This window comes from Rhipicephalus sanguineus, chromosome 3 (genome assembly GCF_013339695.2).
Source record: "Rhipicephalus sanguineus isolate Rsan-2018 chromosome 3, BIME_Rsan_1.4, whole genome shotgun sequence".
Lineage (NCBI taxonomy): Eukaryota > Metazoa > Arthropoda > Arachnida > Ixodida > Ixodidae > Rhipicephalus > Rhipicephalus sanguineus.
The window spans coordinates 171,915,699-171,930,000 of NC_051178.1; the positions used below are offsets into that span (position 1 = coordinate 171,915,699).

Consider the following 14,302-nt stretch of genomic DNA (forward strand, 5'->3'; position numbering starts at 1 on the left):
TGCCGCTAGGTTCCGACTTTACTTTCGGGAACAGTGACCACCTCGTCGTAAACGCGGCAGCCTCGCGCGAACCTTGTGAAACGTATGACATTTTGCCGCTAGTATTTGTGAAACGTTCGGGCGGCGAAGTTTCGGTTTCCATATCAGTCGCAGATTTCGAGATAACTGAAAGTGGCACGGAATACTTCAGATAAGGGCAATAAATACATTGCACCTATGGGAAATTGTTCGGTACCGCGGAAAACTCGACTTAGCCGATTTTTCGAGATATGCGAGTTCGAGTTAACGAGGTATTACTGTATGTCCACATGTAACCCCCCCCTTAAAGGTGGTTTCGCTGCAGTGGAGGGGTGCTATACCGTGAATACACCTTTCGAGGAAAAATTCGCACTGCCCGAATTCCCGCTTCAGGGTTAATGAATATATTGACTTTACACCGATTCATTGTGTTTCAAGTTAAAAGCATGTAATACTGGCTTATATGCTCGAGTATAGTAAATTTTAAAACGTAACATGTTTTACAGGTTATCACTTGCATTCTACCGAAAGTCAAATCCTGCTACTTTCACAGTTGCTTCCGCTTCCTTTGAACCAAAAAGAATGACATTTGCACATGCCTTGTTTCAATTAAAAAAAATAATGTGCAGGTTAGTTGGGTCCTGACAAACATGCTCATTTTTCTTTATATGTGATAATACTATTTAAATTGATTTGAAATTATTCGACCTAATCATTATTCACTTAATTCGCTTTGAACCTAAAATTACTATTCGCACAAGCCTACCACTTTCCTTTTACTAACAGTAGGAAGCCCTACATACATCTCCCGTGACAGACGGCATTGCATCACCATATTGATCTACCTCAAACATGCTTCACTGCAATAGAGAACACATGTTGTCGTGAAGCCCCGCAGTAGCGGCGGCGGGTTGCAATACGGCGGCGGGGTTGCGATACGTGGTCTTCAGCGTTTACTTGAGCATGTACACTTGCTGGCACACGACATCCGCATTGTGCGAATATTTGCAGGCTAAGAAGAATTAATATTTATTGAATGCGATGGAACATTACCATGCCAGTTGGGTCGATGACAGAATATTCTGTGGATGTAGGAATTGCAAAAGTAAGGCCCTCATACACAACAGTCACTGCTTTTTCCTTTTTTTTTTTTTTTTTTTTTTTTGTAATGGTTAGGTGGCCTTCCTGGCTGACTTGATTTTTTTACTTAGAACGACATTTCGACATCTGTCACTGATGATAATTGTGTCATATTGCCCTTCTCACTAATGGTTCACTGCCATACTCTCTTGTATATTGCATACCGCAGTGAAGTCAACATGCATTATCCTCCATGTGAGGAGGCTGATTGGTGGCTGCTTTTTTTTTTTTTTTTTTCGTTTTACATACAAGCAGCAAATCCTGTTCTCACTGTAATAAGAACCTGCGCCAACAGTTATTCATTTACTGTTTTGCCTGCCCTAGGTGATCATATTTTTCTGCTCCAAAATAGCCTTTCTTTCCTGCTCAAACATTGTTCCAAATCCTAACTGTGTCTGGCCCACCGCAGTGCCTGTGACCAAACTCATCATTGCTTCGATAAAGGAGGTTGCACATCTGAACATGCAAAAAGCACACTTTCTTGTACCTTTTATTGTATATATCTATATTGTTGCAATATTTAAATCTGATTTCTTTTGCTTTTACATGCTCTGTGCTAAGCAGTAGAAAATGATGCAGTTGTCAGAGACACTTTTGGATTTGTCCACTTCTCTTAAGAAAGGCTGTTTGTTATTTGCCAATAAAATGATGCATTGGCAAGTTCAGTAGAAGCATTGATTGCTGGGCGAGTTGATAGGACATTTTAAAGAGAGCACTAAAAACGAATTGTCAGCTTTGCCTCTTGTACCCTTGTTTTTTAGTGCTCTCTTTAGAATGTTCAGTAGAATCTCGGTAAATGAATGTTGCTTAAATGGCACCTCTAATCTGGTTGGTTTTATACGTAGGTGTTGCAACCCACAGACCTTTCTCGTAAATAGAGCTCCTGCTAAAAGAACATATTTTCCCACTTCCTTAGTTTCTACTGCACATACTTAAAGGGGGGCCCTGCAACAGATTTTTAGCATGGTCAGAAAATGCTGCCTAACGGTAGTTGAGGCTCCCGAGAACAACATGCGAGCCAAACATTATAGCGCGGCACGCGACCTAGAATTTACAATTAACTCTCAGTCAGCTGGAAATCGCTCCCTCTTCTCTCTACAAATGATGCCATACACCCAAATTTCTGCGCCATATACCCACATCCAAGGCAGTTGGCTGATTTGAGCATCCTGAGCTGCGCAATTACCGTGGCAGCCGCAGGATGCCGCCACGTGCCCGCGCGCACGCTCGCTGTCACACTGAAAGTAAGCCACGCGCTCGAAGAAAATCAAAAAAAGAAAGTGCTCAAGGTCATGTCACGCGCTGACGAAGGGATGCATCATCTCGCCCCCTTGTCATCCGCCTCCCTGCGTAGCTGTCAGCGCGCTCGCTGGCACGAAAGAAGAGAGACAGCACTTGAAGTGTGTGACAAATACCTGTAACTCCACTTGGTACTTGACGAATTCTAAAAATTTTTTGCGCCGTGTGATTCATGAAGTGCCATGTGCTAATAGTGAGACTATTGCATTATAACTAGGAAGAGTGTTGCAGGGCCCCTTTAAATGAGGGCCATGCACGTTAACTTTATAGTTCAAAATTTAGGTGGAAGATAAGAGGGCAATCGACAGGTTCACTTGCTTCTTGGCGTGAACACATGTTGTGGTGTCTTCAGACATTTATCACTAAAACGTTCAATGTTGCAGCATTTCTGATGTTATGGTTGGCACAGAGAATGGCCTCCCTTTGGAGATCTTCATATCTCATATCCTACTAAAGGTGACAGGTCAGACACATTTAACGGCTAAGACTATTAATTATACAGGCGAATCCACAGGGAGGATGTGATAGCATGCTTTTTCAACAGTGGCAGAAGAATAAAGTGAGATTTTTTTGCTCATGTAGATGAAAATTTCATTGCAATTGTGTTTTCATGTGCAATTGGGCCTTGCTTACTAAACTTCTGTCTTGCTTGGCTTGCTTTTAAAAGTAACTCCCTTGTTCACTAAAAATCTGCTCCCGTTCTTGTCCTTTTACACCAGGCTGGCTACTATGACGTGGGACACGGAAATTGTGACGTGAGCGCATGCGCGTCGTGACGCCCCCCATCCTGGACTTTACGGGACGTGGGGTACTACATCACCCGCGAATGCTCTTCGCTGCCCACTTATCGCCTCGAACGTATGACTGTGCCAGGTATGAGCATCACGCTTTTGCTTGACTATGAGAATGGGCAGTTTCAGAAGTAGAAGTGGAAGTGCAATCCACCGGGTGTACAAGGGAATGTAGTCAGGGCATTTATGCTTACGTAACTTTTTATTCTGGTGCTATTCATTTTCTGCGACTTATCGGTGGTCCAAGCAGCACGCTCTCTGTCCACATTAGCACTACGAACTGTGCCTCTCGCATTTATGAATCGAGTGTGTCGCAGCATAGCAGACTGGCCAAAAATACTAAGATGTCAACTAGAATGCTCAACAGGACGGGGCGGTGGGTGTCAAAATGGGTGCATCGAAGTCAGAGGCGTTCATGCTGGCCCAACAACGATGTACATCGTATAAATTGCGTTCCTAAATGTCCAACAGAGCTGTAACTACATCTGTGTGAGACACGTGTCACTCTCGTCTTTTGAACACTTCCTTTGAAAGAGCGATCGACCATCATTTTTTCTTCTTCCTCTTCCTCGCAGTGTTCAAGCGCAGCCTTGGAGAAAAATGACCGTGCCACTTTTGTCGAGTTTGCCGCAACAAGTTGGCCAAATTGAAATGTCAACATCAAGGAAGCGGTCGGAGCCGGAAGCTCCCAAGCCTGAGACAGCAGAGTCGGGATGGTGCCTGCCATCAGTTGGACGGACACAAGAGTATGGGGCGGGTGGACGACGGCGGGAGTTAGCGCACCATGTCTGCAGTGTTGGGTGCTTTTGTCGACCGAGGAAGGCGCCTTTCGTGGCGGCACATTTTTTGTCTCCTGTTCGTTCTTAGTCCTTCCACTTTGTTCACTTCTTAGTAGTAGTTGAGAGCGTTCCATGTGAAAGCGGAAGCCGCTCATATGTCGTGATGTTCCACTTTTTCTTTCCCCCCTTCTTTCGCCTTTCTTGTCTTTACTACTAGTTTCATTTTTCTGTACTGCGGATTTGTCCAACGCTAACTACCTTAATCTGGCAACTGCTTCTTTGCTTTTCTCTTTCGTGTCGTTGATAGTGAGGGGCATTTCTGCAATTTCACTAAATTTTTAACTGGTAATTACAGTTAATATAGGCTAAACCCACCGTACCCATACTAGTTTGCTTTATTCTCGCAAACATTGTGCTTTCGATATGCATTTCATTTCCGTTCCTCCTCCTTTGCTTGGTTTCAAAGGGGTATCTAGTCATTCTTACAAGAATGGTTTACTATGGCTGTTGCAATTGTACTTCTGATATCTCGAGCCTTTCGCGTCGATTTATTGTTTCTCTTTTTTCCTCTGTCACTGTTGAGGGACTGTGTGTGTTTGAGCTGTCTCCATGGTGTAAGCCTGTTGTCTCAGACTTGTCGGCACAGACACGAAGAGTGTCTACACGACGTAGGTGAACATGTACAAAAGATTTGACACATTCAGCACTGGCAGTGCTGCTACGTCTCCTCCTCGTTTTGTCACATTTAGTTTTGCGCACTGTAGTGCACATTGAGCATGTCATTTTTAAAAAGGGGGCTGAGAGTACACATGCACAATCTCGCTCCAGGGCAGTCTGAAGCAACACTGCACACAATTTAGCACAGGCTTACTGTGCTCCCCACCTCATTAGATTAGCCTACCGTCGGGAGCGTGACAACTTATGCCGTTAGCTGCAATGTGAATCTGTCCGAGCACAGGTGCAGTCCGATGTTGTAAAAGATTAAGTTCACGCTGTTCCAAGATGTCTTTCTTGATGCCAAATTCAACATTTTATGTGGCACACTTAGTAGCAGTACATGCTTTATATTTGGTTTGCGTACACCTAAGATTGAACGCATACTGCACTTGCATTCGTGCGAGCTGCAGCTTAGGTTGTAACACGGAGCACAAGTTTTGCTAAAGCTGTATTCCAACACTTTTTACAGGCTCCCGTTGGTAAAATGCACACAGTGGTGTCCGGGCGCACCACACTATTCCTACTAAAGTTTGGCAACCATTTCGGGCATTGCCAGTGCCATGGTACATGTTGAGATGCTTGACGTACACTTGTAGCATACTATATATAAAAATATATACACATATGCCTATTCTACGTATATTTACTCAGGCTTGCTGTGTCTTTTTTTTTAGTTTGTTAATTTTCTCGAACAGTTAAAAAAAAGCTTTCAGAACAAAATGTAGTTGCCAAGTTTAGCGTGCTGTGTTGTTGCCTTGCTCAACAATTGGGCAAGTAGGAAAATAGGAGAGTACAAAGGTGGTGGAGATCCCCCAAGCGTGTATACATTCTCTGGCTTTGGTGCCTTTTGGCTTTTCGTTATATGAGTACTCATGTTCTTGCTTTGGGCACGAGTTTGTATAGTTGCTTGCGTTTGTCAATTCATTCAGCGTTTTGTGTTCAGCCGTGAAGCCGTTGCATCGGCCTACACGTATTACGTTTTAGTCATGGTTCACAAGAGGACTTTAAAACGACAAAGCTGTTAATCAGTGACCACTTGTTTGCTAAATGTTCGCTCTCGTGTCCACCAGAATGACCGACATGCGTGCATCTCGTGTAATATTTGTTGAGGACAGAGAGAAATAAAAAATATGACAAGCAAGTTGCTGCTGGCTATCTCGAGAAGCAGTGGAACAGGCAAGTTTAAGACGACGTCTAAGTGCTTGCACAGGCATATTTCGTTTTTGTCAATTTATTTCTAGCGATGCCATATTTTCATATACCTTTTTTTTATATATACGCATCATAGTCTGGCCATATTATGATCAGTTGCTGCATTTTAAAAGCTTTTGTTGCCATGCCCTGACACAAATGCTGCCATGCATGTGTAGGGGAAAAAATGAGCATTGTTAAAAAAGAGAAGTGTTGCTATTACAAATATTGCTACTACTTATACTGCTGGTATCGCACACGATACACATTACCATGATATACACACAGTTCCACCGACTGCAGTGCACGAGTAAAACCTGTGTATTGTCATAGTGGTTCCATTCTTTCACAGTGTCTCCTTTTGAATTGGTTAATAAAAGGAGCTCGGAAGAGGCGACATTGTGTCTTCATCAGCAGCCTCTCTGAGGAGCTGGCCAATGCTGTTCCGAATGTCGTAGCGCAGGTACCGCGTCACCACCATGACGAAGAGGTTGAACATCAAGACGAGATTGGATATGAACACCATTACGATGGACCAAGTGCTGTTGTACCTGGCGGGTAAAAAAAAAGAGAACAGAATAACTGTATTAGGCATCTCTGTTCACAATTTGACAAATAAAATGTTAAGCGTTGCATTATAGAATACTAAGAAGTCTGGCTCAAGTAATGCTCGCAAAACACGTCAAAGGCACTAGTGTTCATGTGGGCACATTCACATCGGCGTTACAATGACTGCAGTCGTTCAAGCCAAGTCGTGGCTACGAGTTATGGCACATTCCAGAATACGAGGGTAAGTATCCAAGAAATGCCTGGCTTATTTTGGCGTACTGATGGCTGCCCCATACAACTTGGCCAATAATACTGCTTTGAGATTGCAAAATGAAGACCTTGGTCTAATATTGTGCTATTTGACAAGCACTTTTCAGGCGTCATTGAATATGCGCAATACCTTGCCCGACGGAAATGGAGAGGAAAATGTACTGCAGTCAGGCACGATAATTGCGGCGATGTCACGTTAACCACACTTGCACTGCGTGTAAGCATGCCGCAACCGTTAGCAAAGTTGTTTCGTGTACATATATATATATACACGCGCGCTGGAAGTGCTGATATTCCGCATAGCGCAGGTCAAAAAGATGATGTGTATCGAGAGCTTGCTCGTCCAGCATAGTGCACTAAACGCCATGGCAACTGCAGCCAATCGCACACGCTGCTTGAAGCCTTCGACATCGCAGGCCCGCTAACCTACAAATCTCGGAGCAAAAGCGATCGATCAGACACCTTGGTTTTTCGGTCCGTATGATAGCTAGGATGCGCCCACGTGGTATGCATGGATCTTTCTCTTGCTTCGCGAAGACGCTCAGGATTCGGCTGACGACTTCGAGTTCCTGTTGGAGGCCTCGTTGCGAGTACTCTGGTTTTCCGTGACACCTGGCAAAAGGTACCACGAAGCCGATCAGCGTGACAGCAACGGCTAGCACGCCAGTAACCGACATCGGCTCCGCGCTGGTTGATAGGAAATGCCGGTTCAACTCATCACCCTGCTAACTTCACCAGCGCGGCGACACATCCACAACTTGCGGGGCAGCTGGGCTAGAAAGAAATATTCTGTAGCACACTAGCTGACCCAGCCATCGGCACACGTCACAACAAACATGACTCCCGCGTAGTACTGGTAGTAGTACATCTAGATGTCAGCTGAGCCGAAGGAGGGAGGGAATACGTACCTCCATTCAATCCATCAACACGGTCGTCATGACAACGGGCACTCAAACAAAATGGCCGCCAACACATACGAGTTGCGCTTGGCGCCCGATAAAAAGTAAGAAATTTGATAGTTATACTGGCTCTGCAGCATAATCTTTTGAACCTTAAAGTTGTAGCCATGTTATTAGTTGTGAAAGAGCCCTGCTTTTTACAGGTTTTCGGCCCAACTAGCCCGAGAGTGTTTGAAAGACGTCTTGATGACTGAATTCGACGACAAAATTTACGATCCCAGTGAGGTTGCAAAGTGGACAAAAGAAATCTCGCAGAGGATATGCGAAAGACTTCAAGGTATATTTCGTAGCGGTTGCCGTTCCGCGTACTGTGTGTGTTCAAATTACCTTTCAGAACTGGGTTTCGAGAGGTACAAGTACGTGGTGCAAGTTGTCATCAGTGAACAACGCGGTGAGGGAGCAAGGTAAGTTATTGTGTGTATCGTACGTGTGGCTAGCTGCAACACATTAAATGCCGAGGTTTCAGACCATTGTTTGCATACAACTGCAGTAGCTTACAATGTTTAAGGCTTGCTTCCTGTGTCTCCTCGCGAACTTTTGCAATGTGAAGTTGACCACAGTGAGTATTGTTTCATGCAAGTCCTTTTCTTTCTTTCTTTTTTTTGTCAGAATGGCTTGCCGGTGCCTTTGGGATTCCGACACGGACGTTTGTGTTTCAGAGTTCTATAATGGAGTAAGTCTCTTGAACTTTTTCGTCCCTTCACTGATGCGATGTGGAGGAGTTTACCTAATTCGAAGCTGTTTGTTTCGATTAGGACAGCTTGTTCTGTGCTGCTGTTGTCCTTGCCTCATATTACTACTAGTCCTGGCCGTAGTGGTGAGTTTCATTATATTCCTTCTATGTATGATTATGTCACTGCTTGCTGACATCTGCTTCTCTAAATTTCTCACTTCTTACTGTACTCTGTAATGTGTCAAAGTCATGTTGCTAACTGCAGTATGTTTATGCATCACTGTTATGCAACTGAAACTGCTTCAAATAGTTGTTGCGCAGACATGCTACAAGTAAGTGCAGTAAATTAGTTAGAACGAGGCAGTGTGTAGAGGACATCACTCGGAAGCAGTGCGGAACTGCATAGGACTGTTGCCAAGTTAAACAGAATCGGTTATCTGTTCTAACAAGCTTCACTCTCTGCGTATTACTAATAGAAATGAAAGCATGTTGCTCCCTGCTGCTGAGACCTGAATTGGAATTAGTGCTGCGAAACTCCATTGTAGCATCATTCAGAAGGGCTTGAAGCTACCACAAAACATTTTAACAGTACCAAACAACTAGTTCCAGTCCTTACATTCATCTGACTTGTATTCAGTGCGGTGAGAGTTTCAGTCCTTGCATTAATTCATCTGACTGGTTCAGGCCTATGAAAGATGTGCATGACTTATGCCAAAAAGTCAATCACACTGTTTATAAAGAATAGCAATAGAGTACCCAGCAAATTAATGCACACAATAATGTTCTTGTAAATAGCTTGTAACTTTTTTCTTCTAGTGTGCCACACCTGTGTAATTCATCAAATGAAACAATTTCTTGTTGTTATGCATGCTCTGTATCTGGGATGAGGTGAATGGAAAGTACCTATTTACATTGGGCAGAAAGATCTCAGTTTAATTATTTTGTCTCTTAATGCGTGACAGCATGCATTACTTTATGTGTTCACTGTTCACATAAACAAAGTTTTTCTCTTTTATTAGCAACATTTATCGCATTCCAGCCCAACTTTTTTTATAGAAGACTCACATCTTTTGTAGAAATACCCTTCTTATATTCAGTAAGTTGTTATAGTGAGGTCTAAGCTGCATTCATACGCCCTCAATAAAACCCTTGGTAGCAAGGACACTGGCCTGCTAACAGGAGGTACTGCACTTAAGTCCGTTGAACTGGATAGGAAAGGCTATGATTCCAAATACAGCTGGAGTAAAGGATGCTCACATAAAAGCTTAAGGGCCAGCTACACAGTCACTTTATTTGTGCTAATCTTAGAGTGTGTTAGTTCAGCATGACGTAACAATGCATTGGTACAGTGCACTTCCTCAAGTCCTCTACCACATGTGCAGGTTGTGACTGTTGCAGATTTCCAAGTGCATTAAGCTCACAGGTGCTGCATGCATTAGGTGTCATTAGTTTCTCTCATAATCATGCATTTATGTACCATTCCATCGGAAGTCCCCGTGCTGCTTTTTTTTTGTATTCATGCCGATATGGCAGAATTTGCGGGCATTTAATAAAATTGTGCAAAAAGCCATTCCCCTCAGTTTGCCCTGACAGTGGGCAATGTTTGACCACTCGTGCAAATGCAACACATGTACAGTACTCACGGATTCAAATGAGAAATCAAATTCTTTAGTATAACGACTGGTATATAGCCACATCATGTCGTGACGAATCTGGTCTCTAAAGATAATGTTGGCTCTGATCTACGCGTTCTAGTCAAAATTACGCCGATATGACGCGAACTGAAGACGGTGGACACGAAAGTATGTGCATTACATAGCCCTAAACTGTCCTATTTCCATGAGCGAGTACTGTGCCGGGATGTATTCAAGCAGTATTCATTATATAATGAACGTTTTTTGTTATCATTATTGCTGCCAAATTTTGCACTGTGGATTGCACCTAAAATAATATAGTTGCTTCTCTATTTTCACAACTTGCCCCGCCACGGTGGTCTAATGGTTATGGCACTCAACTGCTGACCCGAAGGTCATGGGATCGAATCCCGACCGCGGCAGCTGCATTTTCGATAGAGGTGAAAATGTTTGAGGCCTGTGTACTTAGATTTAGGAGCATGTTAAAGAACCCAAGGTGGTAGAAATTTCCGGAGCCCTCCACTACGGCGTCTCTCATAATCATATCGTGGTTTTGAAACGTTAAACCCCAGATATTATTATTATTTTCACACCTTGATCAATACTATTTACCTATGCAGGCCTCAGTTGATGCGTACCATGCCCCAATAGGACGAAATGGCGCAGTATTTGAAAAAATGTGTGGGGGCTCACGTATGGTCAGGAACAGAGCTGAACTTTCAACATCTGCTGTGCCTTCGCTGTATATGACCAAGATGCTGATAAGAGTATCTTTTTACCCTCCATCATGTGAGTTACCCTTTAAATCCCAAATAATTTAACAACTAGGTGATGTTGATGTCATCATCACCATCATCATTCTCAGCCTGTTTTAGTCCACTGCAGGATAAAGGCCTCTCTCAGTGATCTCCAGTTTATTCTATCCTGTGTGAGCTGATTACATTTTATCCCTGCAGACTTCTTAATTTTGTTACTCCATCTAACTCTCTCAATGAAGAAATGAAAAAAACCAGCTTACGGACGTGTACACAAAAAGAGAAGACGACAGACACCATTGTGTACGCGTCCGTAAGCTGGTTTTTCCGTTTCTTGGCAAGTTTGTACCAACGGGCCCAGCAACAGATTCTTCTGCGATTCTTCAATGATCTAACTCTTTCAATCATGTTCATGATGCCATGTTTTAAGCTTGTGGACTGCTTTAGTTGAAGTGCAAAAGCATTTTTTTCTCATGCCCTTTAGACAGTTCTTAAAAAAAACATTCTCACAGATGGCATTAATGTTTAAAGCAAAAGCTTTTTAAGCGCACATAAAACGTGGACAGAAGGAAGAACTAAGAAATTTGATAGGACAGCGCTTACTCACAACGGATTTTTTATTGAACAGAATAACATTTAAAAGCACAAGAGAACCAATAGCACATGCATAGTCGAACAAGAGGCCTAACTGCCTTCAGAACCAGGACAGTGATAACAGCATAGTGAAACTAACAATCTTCACTTATCAAGAAAGTCCAACTCCTTATTGTGGCATTAACCAGACTTTAACCAGGTGGCATTAACCAGGCATCATGGGTCTCATGGTGTCCTGAAGTGCTTCACTAGTTTTGTGCACTAGCGGGCGTCACCAAATGGAGCCAGTTGCCTGTCATCAGATTTTTAAAAAGTCACAGATGTACTCAAACGCGGTTTCATCAATCACCAGGCGCTGTCCTGGTGATTGCCAGCTTACTAGATAATCAAGTAATGCTTCTTGAGCAGCACTTAGTGTATTTAAGAAAGGGTTAGGCATATATTGGCACAGACAATGAACAGGAATAGTGATAGTTGGGACCAAAGGCTGAAGTCATCACAGTATACGTCTTATTGATGCTTGATTTATAAATTGTTGTGGTTGAGCTATTTAAAAAGAATGGTGCCTAGGTTCGTATTTTCTGAGCACTCAGTTGTTTTGTGCATATCACAAAATTTATCTTGAGCAAACTCCAAGCCTGAGTGAACATACTTTGCTACCTCGAGTGGAAACATCACAGACCAGTGTGACACATGTTCTGTCTTCCAAGCAGCCCACCGACACCGTAGCAGCTGCTGTGTTGTGTAACCTTGTTGGGCATGTACACCAATTAACCATTCTGTCCCTGCATATGTGATTCTTCAGCGTTATCACACAATGACATTCACCTAACTAGCTGCCTAGTGGAATAGACTGCATTGATGTGACAACGCACATTTTGTTTCTTGAAATTTCACTTTTATAAACGTACCATTGTTTGCATGGAGGAAGGAAAAACTAAGGAGAGGCCCTATCGTATCCCAATGCATTGCGAAAAGTGTGGCGGAAGTGACGTCAGATTTATGGGGCAAACAAACCGGTATGGGGCAAACAAAACAGCAGACGACCCGCGGCGTGCTCTCCGCGGTGGTTCGCTTCTGCTCGAATCTGTAGTCCTGGCGTAAACTTAGCGCGTATTGTGCGGTTCGCACGCAGTAAAATGTTGCAAGCAGACGTTTACCAGGCTGTTTGTGCGTGGCAGGCCCGAGCGCTGCGTGCTGAAATTCTTCGTGGAGCGTTTTTGTGCAACAGTACAGAAAGTACCGGTACGTGCCGTAATCCAAAACATTCAGCCCCTGCCTCATCGTATTCGAACTCGCCTAGCAGTGACTTACGCGTTCTGCTGGGCGTTAGGCCTTTCTTTTCCTTTCTCGTAGCCCGATTTCCAGACCTATTGCCCGATTAGCGGTTCTTTGTTCGTGTATATGGAGTAAGCCTAGTAGCAATTCGGCGCAACGCCAACCTATAGTTGACGTAACTTCACGTCGAAAAGAGGACACCGCTGTATTGTATACGCGATCGTGCACGTAAAGTTTGTAATTCCAGTGCGCACACAACACAAGCACGCAGCGAGCGCACACCGCATAATACATACATCACGTAGTCCGATAACAACAACACAAGTTTATAGGCACCCTGCAATGCAGTTTCCGAGATACGATGGTAGCGCCAGAAAACACAGCCTAGCGAGTAGACACAGCAAAATCGAGTGTCTATCCTCCGCATCCTCTATGTTCAGAAACGCTCCTTGACTTGAACGTGACTTGCCATCGCCTCAATGCAGTGAGTTTGAAACGCGTTTGTAGCGTTTCTGCTGCCTTGGCACAGCCTGAAAAGAGCGCGTTCTAAACGCGTTTGTGCTGCATTGAAGGCGGTGGCAACATCCCTGAGGTGATTACGAACGCACGTAGGAAGCGTTCGTTGAAAGAGGCGCCCAGAAGGGAGACACTTGAGCGCGTCGATGTGTCCAGCGAGCGTTTCATTTTCTTGGTATCCCTGGCGGCTGGTGCCCTCAACACTCAGGCGTTCGATAAGAGCTCCATCGCGCCCTCTGGTCAGTGACGGGTGCCTATTGCCCTTTCGTTTGAACGACACAGCCTCTAAAACGTACGATGCCTTCAGCGCATGGTATGTACGGCGCGTCAGACGCCAAAAACAAAATTTCACATGTGTTCCGAGTTGACAGAATGAGTAACAAGCAACAGAGCGCACATCCGAGAGCTTCGCACGCAAATACCATGCCTTAGTGATCAGTAATGAAGCGAACGTATACGTACACATGAAAAGTGACACCCGGTATTGTCCGCAGTGCACGCGATTCGCACAGGGTATAGGCAACAGCTGGGCATTGCGAAGCTTTCCTAAAGAACACGCACAAAGAGCAGCATGCGTGAATCGACTACACCGCTTGCACGGCGAAAAACAAACAAACAAAAAAAGGCTGCAAAGTTTCGCGATGCGCGCATGCGCTTGCAAACGTGCAACGGAAATCGCGAAATGTTTCGCTGCGCCTTCGCTAGGAGGCGATGCGGGTGTTTGCGATGTGGAGGCTTCACGAATGTGACGTCAGGGCCTCTCCTTAGTATTCCTTCCTCCATGATTGTTTGTACCCTCATACACTTCATTTTGTACTTTTTTCTTCATCTTCATCTTCTCATTCTTAACACATGTGTGGTCTTGGAGCTTATCGACACGAAAGGAGAAGGTGATGTTAGGTGTCCTTTCCTAGTAAGAAGGATAACAAAGAGGGTTGATGCTATATGAAGTGTCTCTTGCCTACACATTCTTTTGGATGCATAGCCTTTTGGTTTTGTTTTTTTTTTTGTACAGTCTATGCTGCCTTCAGTAAACAACACACACTGAAATTGATAGATGCAGCCTTCATATTTTCATTACTTTTTCTTATTTGGGAAAAATAAGCTTCATATTTTTCATAGATCTTTCTTACTAAGGA

At 43.9% G+C, this 14,302-nt stretch overlaps 2 protein-coding genes across 2 annotated transcripts; one reads left to right on the plus strand and one right to left on the minus strand.

Annotated features, from left to right (window-relative positions):
- Positions 1 to 6,238: 6,238 nt before the first annotated feature.
- On the minus strand, positions 6,239 to 7,584 carry LOC119387665 (uncharacterized). The gene is made up of 2 exons (XM_037655127.2): positions 7,217 to 7,584; positions 6,239 to 6,486 (listed from the first exon to the last, which is right to left on the minus strand). Exons 1-2 carry the CDS (start codon positions 7,429 to 7,431, stop codon positions 6,306 to 6,308), a joined length of 396 nt encoding a protein of 131 aa, XP_037511055.1. The 5' UTR covers positions 7,432 to 7,584; the 3' UTR covers positions 6,239 to 6,305.
- A 55-nt stretch (positions 7,585 to 7,639) lies between these two features.
- On the plus strand, positions 7,640 to 10,865 carry LOC119387666 (dynein light chain Tctex-type protein 2B). Its single transcript, XM_037655128.2, has 6 exons — positions 7,640 to 7,757; positions 7,857 to 7,990; positions 8,048 to 8,117; positions 8,323 to 8,386; positions 8,469 to 8,530; positions 10,641 to 10,865. Exons 1-5 carry the CDS (start codon positions 7,714 to 7,716, stop codon positions 8,514 to 8,516), a joined length of 360 nt encoding a protein of 119 aa, XP_037511056.1. The 5' UTR covers positions 7,640 to 7,713; the 3' UTR covers positions 8,517 to 8,530; positions 10,641 to 10,865.
- The last annotated feature ends 3,437 nt before the right edge of the window (positions 10,866 to 14,302 follow it).

Bases quoted from the DNA above. Each gene is read 5' to 3' on its own strand.
- LOC119387665 (XM_037655127.2), bottom strand. From the start codon at position 7,431: ATGTCGGTTACTGGCGTGCTAGCCGTTGCTGTCACGCTGATCGGCTTC. The intron at 6,487-7,216 runs GTGTCTGATCGA...TTTACCCGCCAG, and splicing joins ATACGGACCGAAAAACCAAG to GTACAACAGCACTTGGTCCA.
- LOC119387666 (XM_037655128.2), top strand. From the start codon at position 7,714: ATGGCCGCCAACACATACGAGTTGCGCTTGGCGCCCGATAAAAA. The intron at 7,758-7,856 runs GTAAGAAATTTG...TGCTTTTTACAG, and splicing joins CGCTTGGCGCCCGATAAAAA to GTTTTCGGCCCAACTAGCCC. The intron at 8,118-8,322 runs GTAAGTTATTGT...TTTTTTTGTCAG, and splicing joins CAACGCGGTGAGGGAGCAAG to AATGGCTTGCCGGTGCCTTT.